The following is a 20383-nucleotide window of genomic DNA, read 5'->3' as shown; positions in this document are numbered from 1 at the left end:
GGCTGCAGCTGGAGTACCCAGGCAGAGTTGGCTTTAGGTGTAGGATGACCCTGTCTGAAGTCCCTTCTGCCCCTGTGCTGAGAACTATGGTCTCATCACGGTCCCAGATTTTCCAGTTGCTGAGAGACAGGAACTGACAGGCAAAATGTTGCTGGCTCTGCTGAAGGACACAAGCCTCTTGGCAGAGCCACCCCCACCTCCCCACCTCACCCCCTGCAAGATCATTGCCAGTGACAACACTGGTCAGCCAGCCCACCACCATGTCAGAGCCAACAGGGCTGGGGACGTGGAGTGGACACCTCTCCACAGCAGGTCCAAATGGCAGTCTGGTGGGCATCACACCCAGGGTGATGCCAACACAATCAATCTTGCTGTGACCAGGGAGGTACACCACATGTGCTGCATGTGTCGTGCCGTGAGGACATCTTCCACAGGAGGATCTCACAGGGCTTTACAGGGAACTGCAGGTCACTGTGGCCACGCTGCAGTAGGGATCAGCCTCACCCCATTACAAACAGGGAGACCCCAGCACACTGCGCCCATGCGCTTGCATGTGGTGGAGGCTTGGATGTGGCTCGTGGTGCACAGTGATATGGGCACACCAGAGTACATGGGCAAGGTAATGTCCTGACGTAAGTTGGGCAGATTAGCAAATGGCCTTGACATCTGTCCTGGTTTCAGCTGGGATAGAGTTAATTTTCTTCTTAGTAGCTGGTACAGTGCTGCATTTTGGATGTAGTATGAGAATAATGTTGATAACACGCTGATGGTTTAGTTGTTGCTGAGCAGTGCTTGCTTCAAATCACGGACTTTTCCAGTTTCCCAAGCTCTGCCAGTGAGCAGGTGCTCAACATGCCAGGAGGGAGCGTGGCCAGGACAGCTCACCCAGACTAGCCAAAGGAGTATTCCATACCAAAGAACATTACACTCAGTATATAAACTGGTCGGGAGGTGCCGACCGCTGCTCAGAGACTGGCTGGGCATCGGTCAGTGGGGGGTGAGCACCTGTATTGTGCATCACTTCGTTTTTTTCCTTTGGGTTTTATTCCTCTCCCTCTCCACTCTTCATTATTATTATTACCGTTGTTGTTATTACTACTATTTTTACTTTATTTCAATTATTAAACTGTTATTATCTCAACCTATGAGTTTTACCTTTTCCTGATTCTCCTCCCCACCCCACCAGGGAGGGTGAGGGGAGAGTGACTGAGCAGCTGTGTGGTACTTAGCTGCTGACTGTGGTTAAGCCACCACAACATCACCGCAGGGAAGGTGCTGCTGTCGAGCTTCAAGAGGCAAAGCTGAAGCTGGCGGGTGTGTTTGCACCCAGCACCACCTCTCTGCACCGCTGCGGCCGAGCACCCCTTGGGTGCTGAAGGTGCCAAATTTGTGGTTATGAGTTAAGAAAGGCATTTTCCAGCTCTCAGCCTAAGGCAAAAGGATCCCCAGGGGCCATGTACGGCCCTGCTGTAACCGGGAGGGTTTTGTTCTGCAGTGCCTGCAGACCCTTTCAGCTGAGGGTCTGTCCAGAAGCAGCAGGTTATGTTTATCTCATGCCGCTACTCACCTGCTCACATTTTCCCTCCGCCATAACGGCATAAGAGCACCTGCGAGGCCGAGGAGTGAGCAGGCAAGAGTGGGGCATCCCCTCCAGGCTGGGGCATGCTGCCAGCAGGAGCGGCACCAGCACCCAGGCACTGTCCTGCCTGCAGTGCCTGCCTGCCTGCCTACCCAGGGGCAGCTGCAGCCCTCTGCTCCCCGTGGGCTCCTGCCTTCTCCTCCTCCTGCTCCTCCTCCTCTCCCACTGACACCACTCCTCCAAAGAGGGGGACACTGGCCACCTTCCCACCAGGGCTGGTGGAACATTGGCACGGCTCCTGGGCTCCCCTCAGGCAGGGCTTCCCGCTGTCCCGCAGGACACGGCCAGTGCTGTGACAGACTGCTGACACCACCAGTGTCCCCTGACAGTGGCATTTGGCCTTGTCCCTCTCCTGGCACCTCAGCAGCCTGTGCTGCTGCTGTCATCGGTGCCCACTGACATCTCGTCTCCTCAGGCCAGTGCTTCCCCTCTACGGAGAGCCTGGTGTGGAGCTCGGGGCGCTGCCAGCAGAGGTGCCCTGTGGCTGGGGACAAACCTGACCCCACGAGAGCTTGCGAAGCCACCCGTGCCATGGGTGCAGGGGGCCGTGGTGGCTCAGAGGGGCTTTGTGCTGCTGTGTGCACCAGCCAGCGCAGGCAGCAGGGGATGTGCTGCCACGGGCTCTATGCAAACACCATGGGCAGCCCGCTCTGTTCTCGCTCGGGCTGGCTGAAACGCCTGGCCTGAGCATGGCGGCTGCGGTGTGAGCATCCCCGGTGCCACCCGCAGTCCCAGCTACCACGCAGGGTGGCCTGTGGGCCTCTGCCCCTGTGCTTTGGGAGATGCCTGGGCACTTCACAGCTCCGTGGCAGTCTCAGTGCTGCTGGGGCTGCTTGTGCCTTGTGCTCGGGCAGCCTGCCGTCTCTAGGAGATGAGGGGTACAGAACTGCCCAAGGGGCCAAATGCCTGTTTGATTGCCACTTCTTTCCACATTGTGTAATTCCTGGGTATCTTCTCTGCCACCAACAGTGACAAAGGTGTGAGTGCTTTTTAAACCTGAAAATGCATAACGGAGAGCCCACTTCAACACTGCCAGTAACTCCTATGACAAAGGAATTTGCTTCTGGTTTTGGTTTCTTGTTTCAGCTCTTGCAGGAGTTAATACCCAGCAGACCTTGGGTATTATCATATACATATAGCTTGACTCTGACCCAATATCACACCATGCACCACAGCCAAAGAAAGCCACCCACTGCCGCATGTGGAATAGTTGCAGATTTTCTCCATCCATAGAGATTTTTCCCTCTGCCTTTGGAGCGATGGTGAATGAAGGTGAGCATTCAGAGGGTTTGAGGGAGACGACAGACCATTCCACATGGGAATCTCTAGAGCACATGTATGGACTGACGCCCAGTGAGGTACTGTTTGCTCAAAAAGAAAAACAAAACCAAGGTGATGTGACTTGCCTGAATTACAGCGTAGCACCAGGCTATAGTGAGGAGCAGCAGTATTTAAGGAGATAACACACACTTCAAATGCTGCCCATTGCTCAGTAGTGCTGCTCTTTGCCATATATCTGTCTGAAGGCAGCTGTGGGATGAAAGCCTTGTTGGGTCAGGTTGAGGCCTCAGCAGGTACTTGGCAGAGTTGGTAGAAATCCAGTCCTGTTCAGGGTTCTACTTCAGTGTTAAAGTCTGCAAGAGTGTTGTGCAGGGTGCATGTTTGGGGAAGTAAGGGTGATACGGACTTGACAGTGCTGGGTTTATGGCTGGACTTGATGACCTTAAAGGTCTTTTCCAACCTAAATGATTCTACGATCAGTTCCCTTGGGTGCTTCTTTCCAGGCATGGGTGTGGAGGGAGGCACCTTCCAAAGGAAAATGTTAAAGGTGGTACCCTTTGCCATTGCTGGCTATGTGCTGGGCCATCCCCTACAGGCATCTTCACCAAAACTCCTTGGTGCAGAGGAGAGGCAGCACTGCTTTCTCTCTCCCAGCCATGGGGGCTGCAGAGGAGGGGTAGTAGGTGGGATGGGGGCACCGAGGTGAGGGATGGGGGCACTTCACATATGCATGGGGAAAATCACAGAATCACGGAATTGTTTGGGTTGGATTGCAAATTTCTTCCACTGACGTTCATCTAAATGCTCAAAGTGAAAAAAAAAAAAAATGACTGATTATTCAGAAGATAAACCTGACATGTTTCCGTTTCTCTGTCAAGTACAGAGGCTGGAACTCATACGCTTGGGGTTTTAGACACCTTTAATGTAACATACCACACAGAGGAAAAGGTATTTTGGGACTGTACACTACTACGGTGAGGACCTTGCCTGTGACTTGGCATTGCAACATAAACTAAGGTAAATACTGCCAGCATACACGTGCGAAGGTATGCCTGCTTCTTAAAAGCCTGTGATATAAAGACATTTTTTGGCACTCTTTCAGACCCAGTGTTGGATTATGGAGGGGAACCTGACACACCTGCCGGGCAGAGGTGGCTCCGAGGATGTGTTGGTGAGTGATTCCCTGCTGGGCTGCTGCCTTCCAAGCCAAGGCCAGTAGCACACCTGAGGGCTCTGGTTTCGCCTACAGGGGCACACGGTACGGGTAGGGATGACAGGGGTTTAGAAGAGATCAGTGTGATTTTTGTTCTCTGAAAAAAACCCCATTGAGTGACAATATCTTTGGCTGATGAGACTGCTTGTGGAAGAATGCTGTCCTTGAGCGTAGGGGTAGTGTCTGTGGAGGACATCCTGACTGGGAACTCTGCCGCCACTCATCTTCTTTAGCTATTTGCTGTCACAGGTGTCACCCAGGGATGCGGTGATTGCTGCTGGGGGGCTGCGAGGGGCCAGGGAGTAGGGAAGGGGCACATCGCCACTGCTGGTGCATCCTGACAGGTGCCAGGAGAGCAGAGCTGCTGGTGTTGAAAAGAAAATCAGCCACCTCTGTTAGCAGAGTAAAGTCTTGGTGGGCACGGGCTGCTGGCAGCAGCAGTTTGTGCTGGTACAGACCAAGAGGGCAAAGCTCCTGCTGGGGAGGGAGGAAGGGGCAGAAAGCCATGTCTGCTCTTTGGGAAGTCACCTCTTGGGCCAGAGCTGCCACCACCAATCTCATCTGGAGTGGAGAGAGCGTGCTGGTGACCTGTACGTGCTGGTGCCTTTACAGCTGAAAACTTGCTTGAACTGTGCAGGAATCCTCTGCAAAAGTACCTTGTTTCATGAAGGGCTATTTCTGCCACCCAGCTAACTGGAAATGCAGCTTTTAGATGAGCCATGCCAGTTCCTCCCTGAGCCCCACCACCTTTCTCCTTTCTGAAGGAAATGTGGAATAGGGCCGCAAAACCTATGCCGGTGGCTCTCAGCCCTTGGCCATGCCCATTTAGTTGCTGGTTTGGGGGTGCTCCCTGTCTCTGGCCTTGGTGCCCTGCCTGGGCTGCAGGCATGGGGCTGGGCACCCGACCTGGAGCTGGGAGGGGGATGCCAGTAACCTCTGTTTTACCACCATAGCTGCATGTTCCTTCATCTCCTCTGCCCCTCTGGTACAAGAACCTCATCCCAGATCTTGCAGGGTAGGATTGGTCACTCATGCTCCTTCCTCCTTGGCATCCTCCAAGACAGCTGAGGCATGGCTGTTTTGTCCTCATGCAGCTTGGTGTGAGTTGACTTGTGCCTAATGTATTTACTAAGAGGGTAATTTGCGATCTGGGCTTTATGAACTTCATTGCCTTTGAACAGGTGGATTACATGTCACCAACATCCAACTCCTCTGCAGACTATGAATATCCCTTCTTCTACACAGAACTGGACATCAGCTGTGATCTCGAAAATATTCCAGCATTTGCATCTACCTTTTTTCCAGTGCTGTACTCCCTACTGTTTGTGACTGGCCTCGTGGGAAATGCTTTGGTCGTTTTGGTCCTAACAGTCTTCAAGAAAGTCAGGGCCATGACTGATGTGTATCTGCTGAACCTCGCCATCTCTGACCTCCTCTTTGTTTTCTCCCTCCCCTTCTTGGTTCAGTACTCCATCGTGGGCCAGTGGACTTTTGGAAATGCAATGTGTAAAATCATCAGCTCAGCTTACTTCATTGGTTTCTACAGCAGTGCCTTCTTAATAACTATCATGAGTGTTGACAGGTACTTGGCCATTGTCCAGTCTGTCTACGCTCTGCGGGTTCGAACAACTGTCCATGGGGTTATCACCAGCCTGGCCCTTTGGGTAGTTGCCATTTTAGCGTCAATGCCAGACCTAATTTTTTTCCAGGAAATAAATGACGATAACCAGACTAAGTGCACCCCTCACTATCCCGACAGCAACGTCTGGAAGACTGTCAGTAATTTTGAAGTCAATGTACTGGGGTGGCTGATCCCTGCTTGTGTCCTCATTTTCTGCTACTACAACATCTTGAAAAACCTGCAGAAGTGCCATACTCAGAACAAGTACAAAGCAATGAAACTGGTTTTTATCGTCGTCATTGTGTTCTTCCTCTTCTGGACCCCCATCAACATTGTGCTTTTTCTGGACTCTCTGAGATACATGTACATCATCGATGACTGCCAGACAAGCCAAAGGCTAGACCTAGCCATGGAGCTGGCTGAGGCCCTCTCCTTCGTCCACTGCTGCCTCAACCCAGTCATCTATGCTTTTGTGGGTGAGAAATTCAAGAAGCACCTCCACGAAGCTTTCGGAAAATATGCACGTTTTCTGTTGATCTGCAAAGACTACAGTGCCGTCGATGGGCGCAGGCCAGACAAGCAGTCCTCTCTGCACATGACATCTTCAAAGTCATCTTCTGTTGCCACTGTCCTGTAGAGCTATAAGTCAAAAACTTTCATCCTGAACAGGTGACCTGAAGTTGAGAAGTCCTCCCAGCCGGGCATCCACAGGGATGCAGTGTTTGGGCAGCCTTTTAGGACAGGAAAAATGGGAACAGCTGCTTGAGCTTGCTTTGATCATAGTTGCCTCTGGGGTTTTTAACTTTTTAGTGTCGTTTTTTAGCATCTTCCTCCCTTTCCCTTGGCATGTCCTGCTCTGCCTGCTTTGTGAAAGAGAGGCCAAAATCACCAGCAGACTCCTGCACTGCCTGAGCAGCGTGGAGGGGTGCCTTAGAAACATTCCTCCCCACCCCCCCAGCCCCTCACCCCCCACCCCCCCAGTCAGTGCTGAAAGGAACTGATTTTGTTTCCAAAGTCGGGACACTTGACTTCTCCTTCCCTCATTTCAGCAGAGTGGATTGGCTTTGTAGGCAGGGACCAGGCTCTCAGCAGGAGTGGGAACCCACTCTTCGGAGTGAAACGGTGCCCAAGTTTGAGGCATCATGCCAGGGCATGGCTCCCGGCTGACAGGTCTGAACAAGGCTTCTAGCCCAGCGAGAGCTTAGTGAGTGAACAATTAGATAAGCAACACAGAAATAAATGCTGTGCATGTGTTTTGTTGAAGTCAATGTGGAGGGATATCTAGGTATTATCCTATCTTCTCATCTGCTACCAGAGCCTGTGCCTCCTGGGCTGGAAGGGTTTGGAAGTGGTAGCCTAGAAATGACACTGTGGGTGTCAAGGAAATACCCTTAGGGGAATGAACGAGTGCCCTAGGTATGAGTGTAGAAATAGTTACTAGGAAAAAAAGGCTGAAGAATGGAAAAAGTACTGAGTGTGAGCTGAGAGTGCGGTAAGTCCTATGTCAAAGCTTCTTGCTGGCTGGTTAGCCACCGGCCAGGGTGGTGGCTGCTCTCAGCAAAGCCCTGACCTGCTGGCCAAGGGGCTAGTTTTTCTGTGGAAGCCCTAAAAACAGGGGTAATACACCAAGCGTCCTGTAACTCAGGTGGTATCTAAAGTGGATGGCACCGGCTGGTTTGAGGCCAGAGGCTCCAGAGATGCCTAAAACCCAGATGACACTCACACTTCCCCATGAGGGAACTTTTTACACACTTTTAGCAACCAATGTGCCAGTATAGTCGCTGCTCTTGAGCGTACGGCTGGGGTTGACCTCCCAGTTACTGTTCCAACTCGGTAAGTGTGAATGATTGATTTATATATGAATGGTTACCCATGCATATATGTATAGATGTACACATAAATACATGTATATACATGGACATGTGTGTATATATACACAAATATATACACAAGCATGTATGTGCATCTATATTTTTTTCATATATATACACATATACATATACATATATATACACAAAAATATTGATAGATAAATGCAATGGTGTTCTAAAGCTTTTACTCCTGATCTATTTCTCCCTACAAGTTATCATTATGTCTGAAGTTTTATAATAAAGTTACTGCATGCAGTGTAATTGGACAATCCTTGCACCTGAGGAACCTATTTAATCGTTGATTCTTCCAGCTTGTGCATTTTCTTCTGTCCTGGGCAGTTCTACAACTGTGCAGGCGTAGAACAGGGCAGGACAACCCCTCCAGCTGCCTCTTCTCTCCCTCTTCTCCCCCCCTCCCTCTTATTCCTCCCCTGGGAAAATAAAGCGGAGAGTAGATTATCTTTTTATTCTAGGAATTTAATTTCCTGTAAAAGTCTGCCCTTGTAGAGTTTCAACACATACTGAGTAGCCTTGGATTTACTTCCTAGAGTACAGCAGAACAAAACACAAAATACAATTCTTTTAAACCAATGATCTTCTTGAGCTAGGATTTACAATTTTAATGTGCACTCATACTTGCAATCTGCAAGGTACAATCTTTTGCAAGAACAGGCCAGTAACAGAAGGTGTGTAAGACAGACATGCTGCCTCATATGGGCCATGATACATGTTCTCCAGGTTGTAAAGCAAAGACTGTGACCAGAGGAGAACGTTCAGCTGCTGCCTAGGTCCTGCAGCAGGATCAGAGCCAGGCACAGCAGCACAGCTCCTGCCCTTCAGGTGCCTTACCACCCTTGGGTCACCAGGCTTTTTTTGTATATGCACTCAGGTGCTCTATAAGGGTATTCACAAAAATTCAGGACTAAGCCAAAGGGTGCTGGGCGAGGGGACAGCACTAGCTATCTCCTCTGCAAAGTCACAGCGTGAGCCCTCTGTAATCAGACCTCGCTCAGCTGAGGTCCAAGAGATGGGAATGATTTCTGCAGCCCCACAGCCCCATCCTGCAGCCCTTGTGTGCAATGCTTTGGGACAGGTGCTGGAGCCCATTTGCCCAAGCTGGCAGGAGGATGGCCTTCCCTGGTGCTGCTGAGCATCTCTGCTAGGGGATAGCTCCCTCTTTTCAGAGGTCTCATAGCTTGGCATTACGTAGCTGTGGAGTGAGGCTGTGACCCAGGACTTCCCCACAAGGGCTGCAACCCTGTGGCACGAGGGCAGCATAAACGTGCAGAGCCTTCTGTGCAAAGTCTTTCACTTCTCTAGTTCTCACTAGAGTCTAAAGGGCATCTTCTCCCTCCTTGCTGCCTCAGCACCTCTTGCAAACCCTTCCAGCAGGGAGACAGGAGATGCTTTCTGCAGCTCAAAGGATTTGCTGCCAGAGGCAGCTGTCTTCCTCCATCACAGCAGTAACATCAGGAGCCCCAAGGTGGACCTGACCTCAACTTCTTCTCATGGGCCAACTGCTCTGAGCTGTTACTGCTGCCTTCCTGTGCAAAGCAAGAAGGTGAAACCCACATCCGGAGGATCACAGCTGGCAGGACCTGTCCTGTGTCGCTGTGGGTGGCTAGGAGCATCCCTGCAGGTCTCAGAGCTCCTCTCCTTTCTGAAGGGACAAGCCTGGGTGCAATCTGCTGCCTTGCCACTGTCTGTGAAGGCACTGAGAGTACAGGAGAGCAGGAGGCATCTTCCTGTGTCTGTGAAAGCTGCCAGGCAGCTTGAAGGTAACGCCAAATTTTAGGGTCAACCCAAGAGCTGGGAGCAAAAGAAGCACCCAGCTGCTAAGGCTAGACCATTCTGCAGAGGCTCCGTGCCTGCTCACTTGCTTGCATAAAAAGTACCCACCACAGCTGTTATATCGGTCCTGCTCATATCTGCACTTAGCCTTATATCCTGATCTTGATTTTTCTTTTTGCTGAGACGATGCAGGTTAAAGAGGACTCAGGATGATGTTGGCACATTAAATAGTCAGATACTCTCTTGTTCTGGCTTGAGCGTGACATCTTAAAACAGAGACCAGAGTAACAGTTACCCACATTTAAAGTTAAACCTAAAATACATGTTTCCTTTTGGTTTATTAGTGCTGTTTGCACCAGAAGGTGCCTTCTACAGAGGGTCTCTGTTAGAAAGATGGAGTCTTTTTCTGATGCCAGGCATGATGCCCTGCACGTTTGGATGGAAAGGTTTTGACAGGCTGGAGCGTTGCAGTGGCATCAATGGGGCTCTTCTTGCACAAATGTCACGCTGCACTGTGCAAACCTGTGCAGCACTTGTAGAGAGCAAAAAGGTATGTTTAAGGACACACACTGTTGAACTACACCAGAAGAAAGTGGGATATATGAGGACATGTTAGCTCAGTGTTGCTAGATCCCTTGGGAAACAGTGTAAAGTGGGACCTGGCGGATTCTTCTACATCTCTCAGCTCTGAGCTGCAGGACTGCCACTTTAGCACAGGGAATGAGTGTCTCAGCATCTTGTTCCAAAATGGGATCAAGCAGTATGAAACTAGTCCGTGTCTGGCTTTTTCTGGCATTATACTGAAGCCTCCTTCCCAAGGCAATGCTAATTAAATCTTCAGCAGAATCTCTGGCTTTCAAATCACTCATGCAGTCTGGGGATGAGGATGGGAGCTTCTGACTTGATCCTTGATCCCAACCAGCAGCACAGCTCTGGCTCTTTCTGCTGTGGTAACATCTGGCTACGCCTGGAGATCAGAACCAGTCAAAAGTTTTAGGGGTGGGGGGGTGGGGGAAGAAAGGTTAATGAAGGGTATTTGTGTGCCATTCCTCTCTTAGCTGGAAGCTGTGCAGGGATGGGCCTGAATTAGCACGCACAAAACTCCTCAAACCACTAGTAACTGTATTGTGTCCAGGATAATCCTGTTTTATTTTCAGCCTCTTGAAAACACTGATTTAGTATACCAGTAATGAAGTCCCATGGGAATTACTGACTCTGCCAGGAGAGGATCCAGAAAGGATCATGACAGAAAAAAATAATCATTACTTCAGGTCTGTCCAGATGTAAAAGAAGTTTGCGAAATTGAAAGAGAATTATATCCTTAGTCCGAATACACCAATTTCGACTGTAACATCTGGGCTGGCATGCATTTTTGGTTAATATTAGTACCTCAAAGGCACTGAGTAATGCTGTGCAATGCAAAGCTCCTTCTGTACTACACCAGTTTTGCTGCATGGCTTCTGAACAGTGTGCTTCTGTGTGTCTGTGCGCTTCTGCATAAATCTGTATTTCTGCTGAGTTGGCTGAAATGTCAAAATGTACAGAGCCAGGGCACAGAAATCCCCACCTCAGAATAGCAGTAGTGTGATTTGGGTTCCCACAGCCTCTGCTGACAAGTGCATCTGCTGGGGCCTCATCCTGACCCAACGCCACGCTTGTCTCATGGCTGGCTGGGACCGTCCATCAGGTCCTGTGTGCTTTCCAGCAGCCAGTGCAGCCAGTGTAACCCTGGCACCAGCAGCGGGGTCAGACTTACTGTGAAGGAGGAGATATATGCAAGAGAAGAGTATTACCAAGATAACAGCAATGTCTGCTGTGTTACCCCAGTAAACACTGGTTTTCCTCACTGTACTCTGGTATCCAGGCCAACTAACTAATGTTTCCCACTAACATTAACGAACGCGTGACATATGCATGCACACCTGCATCACCAAGATGTTTATCCCTTTCTTCACCTGGCACTCCCTGAGGATGTTCAGCCTCCATAAACCTCCATATGCTTGGGTTTAGAGAAGGTAAAGCACACAAGTTTTGAAAGAAAGGGTATTCAAGCATCGTAACCAGCTCAGGTCTTCGCATCACATCTGTCCACCATTAGCCACACGGATAACCCTGTCTGCCCTAGAGGATCCTGCTGCACAGGTTCAGGAGCGACTTGAGAACAAGGCTACCATGCCTTCAGCAGTCCATTTTTTCTCCTTTTCTACAGAAAAAAACCCACCCAAACCAGGCTGTTAATTGATGAAGTGCAGCAAAGCAATCATTCCTCAAAGCCTAACTGAGCCATACTTGGAGATAAATGTGATCTTTCCAGAAAATGTGAGCATAGTGCCCAGGGCGGTGTTGCACATGTGAAATGATCTGCAGGAGTAAAGCCTTGCCAAGCTTCAGCTCTGCCAAAGGGAGCAAGCACACCAAGAAACAGTGGACCAGAGCATCCCTGCCCATCTCTCCATTTCTAACGATAAAAAGCAAAGGGGTTTTTCCCCCTCTTTACCCACTATATCCCTGCACAGCACATCCTTTACTCTTGATTTTCTCCTCTGAAACCCTCCTGTGCCTTGCAGTTGGGAAGGCAGCAAACTCTACCTAGCCCTTCCCAGGAAAAGTCTCTGGTTACAAGGGGTGAAATGTCTCTTTCTTTTTAGCTTGAAGAAACCAAAAGATGCTTTTACTCCTCATTTATGGACCAGAATGGAAGTCTTTTCACTGCTGAAGGTCACTTCCTCAGCTTCCTTGCCCCTGAGCTGTCCCCGAATACCAGAGCGTGAACAGAAGTCAAAGATGGAAAGCAGAGAAATTTCTTCATGTTGCAATTGTCTTTCAGGCAGTGTTCCTTTCATACTACAAGGGCACACCATGCTAATGAGCAGCACTCTTATTTAGGGTTACTGCTAACAGCAGAGTACAACAGAAAGGCTTTTCTGTCTCCCGGGGAGACGTGTTGAGGATGTCTGTGAGTCAGCCTGACTTGATTTCTCTTTATTTGAAGTCCTCCAGTTAAAAACAGCATGGGTACTCCTTTGGCAATCCTCATTTCTTCATGAGGGCGACGGCCTGCTCTGTGTTTGGTTCTGGCTGAATTCTGGGTAGCGCAGGAGGGACAGGGTTGATGGCTGCCTTCAGGGAAACTCCGCTGTAAGGAGGTTCTTTCTACCCAGAGGCAAGCAGTGGCTGGGGACTGCCTCTACTGCTGTTACATGGGCAGTCCTGGCCCTTATTTGCAAGGTTTTTGATGGCAGAGGAACACCAGAGGTGCTGAGGATTGGTGACCCAGGGGCAGGTGCCCGGCGGCACAAGGGTGGCCACGTCTGCCTGGGCTCCGGCAACACATGTTTTACACATCAGCAGCAAACCAGCCTGGCGTGTGCAGGTCTCCAGTGGGAAGATCCTACTAGATTATCCACACATTTTAGGGCTGGGGAGGATGCAGTCCTTCATCACCCCCATGAGGACATGGGAGACAGGTTTAGATTTGGGTGTCCTCTGAACCACAGCACACCTTCTGCAGGACCCGCAGCCAGGGCAGTGCTGCAGGGATAATGTCAGACTATCGCTGGCATGGAGGAAGCTTTCATTTGCTTTTCTGAATCTTACAGTTCTCACACAATGAGAATGTTTCCTTAGTGCCATATACCAGACATTACCTTTCTGAAAGCTGAAACTTCGTAATTTTGGCAGTCATAGCTTCTACTTTCAGTGTGTGGGGAGAACCTGGCCATCAGCCTTTTGATGTTTTTCTGAAAAAAGTGCAGGGTTCTTTACATTTGCTTTAAAAAAAGAGGTAGGATGGGGCTGTAGCACTTGTCAGAGAAAAAGGCAAGTTTTGAAAACTTGCTGCTCTGGCCCTTTACTGTTCCCTAACCTTCAAACTTTATTTTCAGCAGTGCATCTTTGTGGTTCCTGGCTAACACCTAACCAGGTATCAGCCCCCTGATTATTTCCATGGGTGCTTGTCCTGGCCCACGTGGCTGACATTGCTTGCATAATTCAGCTAATCCTGGAGACCCACAGTTTGACCCTTGCTATATTGCTGCGCAGCTGTTGGGGATGTAACCTTTGCTAGATAGAGCTAATGTCACAAAAAAACATGCAATTGGCACAAATACCAGAACAAAACTTACACAAGAATATTTGCCTGGCAGCTGGCCACATCAAATAATGAACAACAGCTCAGATAACCTGGAGGATGCTCTCCACCCCAAAAACCCCATCCAGCTCAGCCTGCATGAAGCCAGCACAACTCTGAAGTTGTGCCTGAGAAGGGGTTTTAATTTCCCTTGGCATCTGAAGCAGGGACAGCACCTGGAGATGTTTCCATGACTGTATTCCTGTGTGTGCCAGAGGACCTTGGTACTGGTACAGCTCCCATCCAGGTGCGGTGTCTCGGATCCCTACAACAATGCACCCCATTGCACAGCCTCCTGCCTGGTTTCACCCCAGATGAACTGCTTTGCATGCCCCAGTGGTGCCTGAAAATGTGCTATGCAGCATCCTAGTTGTGGGTGCACTCGTAACACTACCCTGAGCATGAAACTCGGGGCAGGGGCCAAGAAGGCTCCTTGATTAATAAACATGCCAGTGCTTTAAACCCTCAGACAGGTCCACTGGCAGCCCCGGGCAGCAGAGAAATGTTATGCTCAAAATCTTGTTTACAGGCAAAGAAGGCACAACCTATGTATCAGTAAAGCCAAGAATTTATTGTTAGTGCAATGGCAATCTCAAGGTTCCAATCTTATCACTATAGTACTGCTGGTGGCAGAAAAAAAAATACTACTAATGCGGTTAAAATTTTTTTGCACATCCATAGTTTCTAGCCCTTTTCCTGGTGGTATGCTCACCCTTCCCCTGCTCCTTTGGGTCCTAAGGCTGGTGGCTTCACCCAGGTGGTGGTGGTGGGGTGGTGTGTTAGAGCAAGCTGTCAGCACCTCCAGCCCTTCCCTTGGACAAATGCCACGTTCATGGTGATGTTTTGTTCTGCCTCCCTCTAGGATGTGCTTGGGGTCATTTATATATTTTCTAACATGCTTCTATACTTTCTTCTGTCTTCACTGATCTTCAGCCTCATGTTATACCAAATTTACTGTGTACAGTGTCCTTCATGTATGTTAGATACTATTTGTTCTGTCTGTTACCTTTATCACAGTTTTGCCAGCTCTAGGTCTGTATTTTTTTTAACTGACCTTCAGTGAGTTGTGTATAGCTGTGGAGGTCCCCAGTGCCAGCCTGTGCCCCATCTTTTACCATCTCATTCCTGTACTCCTCTGTGCTGCATCCCACATCCCCACAGCTCAAGGCCCCTGCTATCATACCAGACATATTTCTATACACTGTACCATTGTGTCTGAGTCAATAATATTCGATTCTGTGTAAGACAGGGGGAAACAAATGGGGTGAGAGCTTTTACACGCTGAGTATGAAGCTTCCTCAGGCATTTCTGTCTCCCTGTGCAAATCCTGCTCTCTGTAAGCACTTCTGCCCCACTGAGTGGCTGCATCCTGCTTCACAGTTTCACAAGGCGCCAGAGGGACCAGAGCAGAACACATTAATACTTTGTCAGCTCAGCCCTGAAGCTCAGCCCAGGAAGCTGCCCTGCCAAAGTTCACGTTTCACAGGGTAGGCACAAGCATTAGAGAAGAGGAAATATACATTTAAACCCAAACAGGCTCAGCTTGAAGAAAAAGTTGGTTTTCAACACAGCTATGATTTAAGGTAAGAGACAATTACATTTTACCTACAGTTTGACAGAACAGGATGACAAGAATAGTGTGTCCAGAACTTAAGGAAACTGTTAACTGCTTAGTGCTTGGAACTAAAATTATACTTAATTTGGGTAAAGATGATGTGGGTAATATTTTAAAATTATAAAAGTAGAAAGGGGACTTTGATTATCAATCAAAGTGGATGAGGGCAGAGAAATTTTACTTGGTGACTATTTGTGGCATCTTGTGGCAAGAGAAATATTCACCCTGGCTAGAAGTCCTCAAGGGTAAAGCAAAATGCTGATAGATGACTAGTGTGCGGCATTAACCCAGAAGAACAGACCAAGAAAAGATACAAGCCCTTCTACTTCATTAGAGGTTTTTGTTAGATGTTTGCAGGGATTTCACAACTCATGAGCACTGCTTTGCTTTTAGTTTTGGTCAGTGAACCATTATCAAAAACATCACTGACACTGAAAGACAGACCAATACAGAAAATTTGGTACAGACCATAGAAAGTGTCTGATGCAGAAAAAAACAGCAAAAGATGGCAGAAATTCAAAAAGTGTGAAAACCCAACTATGATCATATTACATAATTTCCCTATGACTCGGCTTTCTATAGGAAAGATGCTGCACAAAGAAGTCTGCTGGTCTGGGTGAGACATTTGGGTAATACAGTGGTGGGCAGCCCCTTAAGTACCTGTATGATATAAACACAGATCCAGAAAAGGTGGTTCCCAAAATCGGGTCTGTTGGGGCAAACCCTGCATGGAGGCAGTGCAGCCGGAGGCAGTGAACTGGGTGACAGGATAAAAGACAGCAACAGCAATGAACTACAAGGGTTCGGGCAGCATAGAAGAAGTCCAAAAGGGAGAGCAGAAGGCTGAAGTTTGACAAAGGACAACACACAGTAGTAAACTACGAGTAAATCACATAGTAAATGTGATCTTCCCAGGAAGGGGCTGGCAACTCCAGAACTTCAATCTCATCTGAACACAGTCAAGAAAGGGTATGTAATATGTGCTGATCTGTAAACCAACAGAGAAGTTTATTTAAGAGATCTCCAATTTCTAGAAAGCCTTCTCAGATTTCTTGAGGATGCCAAGGCAATGTGAGCTTGTTAATAACAAAAAAGGAGGGGCAGGAAGTAAATAGGCACTATGATACAGGTGCTGAGAGGACAGAGTGAATGGTAATCATAAACAAGTACAAACAATGTACATAGCTAAATAATCCATTTCTACTATCCCTTTAACAGAAAATACAAAAGAAATTTGAATTCCACTTAAGAAGGGAAGGTCTGAGAAAAAGAAATACTGAGGAAAAGCATGTAAAACACTGGCAAAATGCTCAGCTGTACATACAACAAAATATACAGTGTCACGAGCAACTGTGCAAGCAGAAGGGGCAAACAGGGCAACTAACAGCCTAGAGGAAATACCTGTGAAACAAATTTTCCGAGAAAATCCTGATCCTGGCAATCACCATGCAGTCAGATGAGACCCCCGAACACCCAATGCCCTGCAGGCAGCTCTTGGGAGGGCACCTGGTCCCTCCCCAGCTCTGCCACGGCCCCCCTGGCAGCTGAGTTAAAGCGCTCCCCAGGCTCCCTGAGGGCAAAACCAAATACTGCTCTTCAACAGGATTCTCACACCATTTACCTCATTTCCCATCCCCTGGCCAGGCCCTGGGGTCAGGACACTGTGTGGAAACCATCTCAGGTTGCCGAGGCTCTGCAGAGGACCCTTGGATCTGGTCATAGTACTGAGACCACAAAATCATGACCCTCAGGGTCACAGATGAAAATTTCAGGACCATTTCAGTGGGTTTTGAACCTCAATTTTAAGATCCAGGGGAGATGCAGGAATCTGAATCATAGCGTCAGGTCATATTTCCTAAATGTGTAAGTCATTTCTGAAATAGATGTTTAAGGCTCTGACCTCCTTAAGGCCAGATTTCTAAAGGTACTCTGCCAGAGGTTCAGACCATAGCCTTGCAGGATTTTTCAGAAGCCCTCCAGTGCTTAGCTCCCATTCAGAAGAATGATTTGAATCAACAAATGGAAATTGCTGGAAATTCCCCTGACATGACTATCTGCATCTCTACTACCTTAACAGCCTTGGTCATGCCCTGCTCCCGAGAGTCTACTCCTTGCTCCATTAAGGAGCAGGTGGGACCCCCAGTGTGCAGGCACCAAGTCTCCTGCATCACGCTGTCAGCCTCAGAGGGGCTTTGTCCTCACCAGTTTAAGGAAGGAGCTGACACCACTGAAAGCTTCAGCTTACAGCTTTTGCTATAAATACATCAGCAACCACAGGGGTGAGCTGCCAGGGGCTTGGCAGGGTTTGCCATGGCCCCAGCAAACCACACACTGCTGCTGTCCCTTCTGCATGGCTCACAGCAAGTCTTCCTGGCAGGGCAACAACACCAGCAAGGGAAGGGTTGTCACGTGGGGCAGGATTCGCCCACAGCATCTGGTTTCAGTCCCCTGTGCCCGCTTTGATGTGACGGTAGCACAACCAGTATGAGTGAGGGCACTGGCCTGCCCAGCTGGACCATGCATTTGCGGGGCAAGAGCAAGATCTTGTTCAAAATACCATGGTGGCTGCTCTGAAGCACAGACGGTGAAGACTTCACTGCTGACAAAAACTGTAGTAAGTCCATGTTTTCTTTGTAAATCAGAGTACACCTAATTTTGATGTGATGAGTTACGCTGAAACTTGTGCCCTGGCTACTTGCTGCCCTGCAGTTACCTCCAGGTTTGCATAGAGCATCTTTGAGAAAGCACTTTCCAATGTTATAAAGCCTTAGATGAAGGTGATCCTGGGGATTCTGGACTCCATACTACCCCTCCTGCCCTCCATGATCCAAGCCTAGTCTTTTCAACTGTATTTTTTTACACAAAACTTTTGGTTTTAGTTTTTAGATTTACATGCTGCTCATCTCCAGCTAGTGGTGTCTACTTCTAATTTAGTTTGTGATGTTGATGTAAAAACTGCAGAACTGGTTCAGGGAAAGGGCATTTTTTTTCATCACTTTGACCTAAATGCCTTTGTAAAGGGATCGCAGGCTTCTGCAGTATTCAGGCTTGTATTTATCTTAATCAGCAGTGATTTGATCGGCTTCCATTTCTGGGTCCTTTATTTAGGACACCTTAAATGCCCTAATTTTTTGAAAGCTTCAGCATCATGCTTCTGCTCCTTGAACTCCATCTTGAGCTGGAAAATCCACTAATGAAGCTCCCCAGATCACTACTTGCTTTTAAAAAACTTATCCTCTAAGTCTTGGGGGGAGCCTCCATAAATTAAATGAGCCAAATTGACAAGCAATTATTAAGCTTGTTGAACATTGCTGGGCCACAGAAATGGCCCAGCTGATCTGAGAATAAATGACAGAAGGAAGAAGAAACACCAAAGAAAGGAATCTCCTCACCTTAAAGTCATCAGGGAAGGACCGGGGGACCAGGGAGCAAGGATGCATCTGGGGAATTACACCACAGCCACTCGGAAGTGATGGAGGAATCATAAAAGAACTGCTTAGCAGTAGGGAAAACATTCAGGGTTTAACAAAGGCAGTACAGACTGGCTGTTTGGTAACAACATCCCCAAACTCTGCTGCTTTCTTCCTGACTCCCCTTTAATCCAAACCCAGCAGCTGTTCCATGCTCTTCACAGGACTCCACTTCCTTCCAGGGGATCCCATCCCAGGATTTGGGCTAGCTGGTGCTGGTGAAGTACCTGGGGAGAGGACAGTTTAGCTTTTAGCTTTTTCAGTCATTTATTACCAAAACAGAGCCATGGTTGTTAAGAGGAGCGTGCCCCACTCGCCCGTTTGCTCTGCCTCCCTGCCTGCCAGGGGCTGTAGAGTTTTACCCAGCGCCCCCCGGCTGAGCCTCTCCACTGTGTCTGGCCTAAACCAGTTTCCCAGGCTGATGTCTTCTCTTGATGTGGAGACGCTCAGACATGCAAAAATCTCCATTTCCTAATTGAAGTTTGTTCCAGTCATTAGCCTTTCACTGTTAAAAATGTGTATCTGATTTCTAGCTTGCATGTTTCTGGTTTGAATTTCCACACATTGGTTTATAGTATGACTAATTGCAGTAAATTAGCAAGATTGTTAACATGAGCAAAAGTGAAATCAAGTGTTATCAAAGTATGCCTACAGTATCATGCTCTGCAATGGTAAAGTCTTCCTGCTTTTGTTCCTTCCCGTTTATCACCTCTTTAAACACCCGAGGGTTGCATCAGCTTTTCTTATTGCAACATCTGGCTGGGAGCTCAGTTTCAGAGTCTGCCCGTACCGTACCAGCAGCCAGGGTTCCCAGCAGATGGGCGCCCACTCTTGAGACATGGCCCGTATTGTTTAACTCCCAAGCGTGTCTCTTCGGCTGCATTAAAGTCAATGTGAATCATCCCAAAAGCCCCAGATGACTCAAGATTTGTCTGAATCACTATCCAATTCTCCAAGTCTTTTATCACTTCCCCCTGCCAATCTCCAATCTGCTTTCAGACCAGTGATGAAAATACTGAAGAGTTTTTTGGCTTTCAACTTGTCATTCCCACAGACCTTTTACAAACAATATTCCTAGTGTGGTCCTTCACAGACCTTAGCTTCCTCCATGGATGGCTGCCTTTTGAGATCTGACTGCTAACCAGCCCAAATCTCATTGTAATACTTTGTTGGGCTTGTGTTGCTTTGGGCTGGAGAGATGCGTCAATCAAATAAGCAGGCAGTGCAAGCCAAAGCGCCACCTCTTCTGAGCAGTACCCTTTATCAACCTTGCAATCTCATCAGATGTTCAAACTAAAACTTTTCTTCTGTAAACCCATGCAGACTGGCATCAGCTACGCTCCTCCCTTTACTGTTTAAATTGCATGCTGCCGAGGTTAAAGGTTAGCTTACACGAGCTGTTTCACATTGCTTCCCGCTTTTGAGGGTCGGCATTGTGTCAGCTGCTTCCAGCATCTCTAGAGATGGAATGGGGGGAACATCTCCCCACTTCAGAATTGAATAAAAGACTAAGATTTAAGATTTATAGTAACTGCACCTGCTGGGCTGGGCCTGCTTTTGACCCCCAGTACCTAACATGATCCCTAACAACTGCAGAGACGGCACCCTAAGAATAGAGCCACCCCACTCTGAAAGATAAGCTAAGTGAATCACAGGAACGAGTTGGTTGTAGGACTAAAAACTGGCTGGTGTATAGACCATAAGTCTTAAGTTTTGTTTTAGGTATCATCCAAACTGTGGTTACAGGTGTCCA

The 20383-nt window shown here is 48.4% G+C and overlaps 2 protein-coding genes and 1 long non-coding RNA gene across 6 annotated transcripts in view; 2 read left to right on the top strand and 1 right to left on the bottom strand.

The window, feature by feature from the left end:
• The first annotated feature begins 3788 nt into the window (after positions 1 to 3788).
• Positions 3789 to 7886, top strand: LOC130149163 (C-C chemokine receptor type 8-like). The gene is made up of 3 exons (XM_056338482.1): positions 3789 to 3937; positions 4023 to 4091; positions 5315 to 7886. Exons 2-3 carry the CDS (start codon positions 4038 to 4040, stop codon positions 6389 to 6391), a joined length of 1131 nt encoding a protein of 376 aa, XP_056194457.1. The 5' UTR covers positions 3789 to 3937; positions 4023 to 4037; the 3' UTR covers positions 6392 to 7886.
• A 7019-nt stretch (positions 7887 to 14905) lies between these two features.
• CX3CR1 (C-X3-C motif chemokine receptor 1) overlaps positions 14906 to 20383 on the top strand; it is a 12202-nt gene continuing 6724 nt past the window's right edge. Inside the window, exons 1-2 of one of the 4 annotated variants that reach the window (XM_056338491.1) lie at positions 14906 to 15128; positions 16076 to 16129. The gene's annotated coding sequence lies outside the window, so the exon portion shown is untranslated. Of the gene's footprint in view, positions 15129 to 16075; positions 16130 to 17537; positions 17775 to 20383 lie in introns of all 4 variants that reach the window. The other 3 variants (XM_056338489.1, XM_056338490.1, XM_056338488.1) reach the window with 3 other exon arrangements.
• LOC130149166 (uncharacterized) overlaps positions 17781 to 20383 on the bottom strand; it is a 22530-nt gene continuing 19927 nt past the window's right edge. The window contains exon 3 of the long non-coding RNA XR_008821816.1: positions 17781 to 18857. This is a non-coding gene — a long non-coding RNA (uncharacterized LOC130149166). The remainder of the gene's footprint in view (positions 18858 to 20383) is intronic.

This window comes from Falco biarmicus, chromosome 4, assembly GCF_023638135.1.
Source record: "Falco biarmicus isolate bFalBia1 chromosome 4, bFalBia1.pri, whole genome shotgun sequence".
Lineage (NCBI taxonomy): Eukaryota > Metazoa > Chordata > Aves > Falconiformes > Falconidae > Falco > Falco biarmicus.
Note: the sequence above shows the minus strand (reverse complement) of the source record. Positions and strands in the feature narration are given on the sequence as shown.

Coding starts and splice junctions, on each gene's coding strand:
- LOC130149163 (XM_056338482.1), top strand. CDS start 4,038: ATGGAGGGGAACCTGACACACCTGCCGGGCAGAGGTGGCTCCGAGGAT. Junction 4,092..5,314: donor GTGGCTCCGAGGATGTGTTG/GTGAGTGATTCC, acceptor GCCTTTGAACAG/GTGGATTACATGTCACCAAC.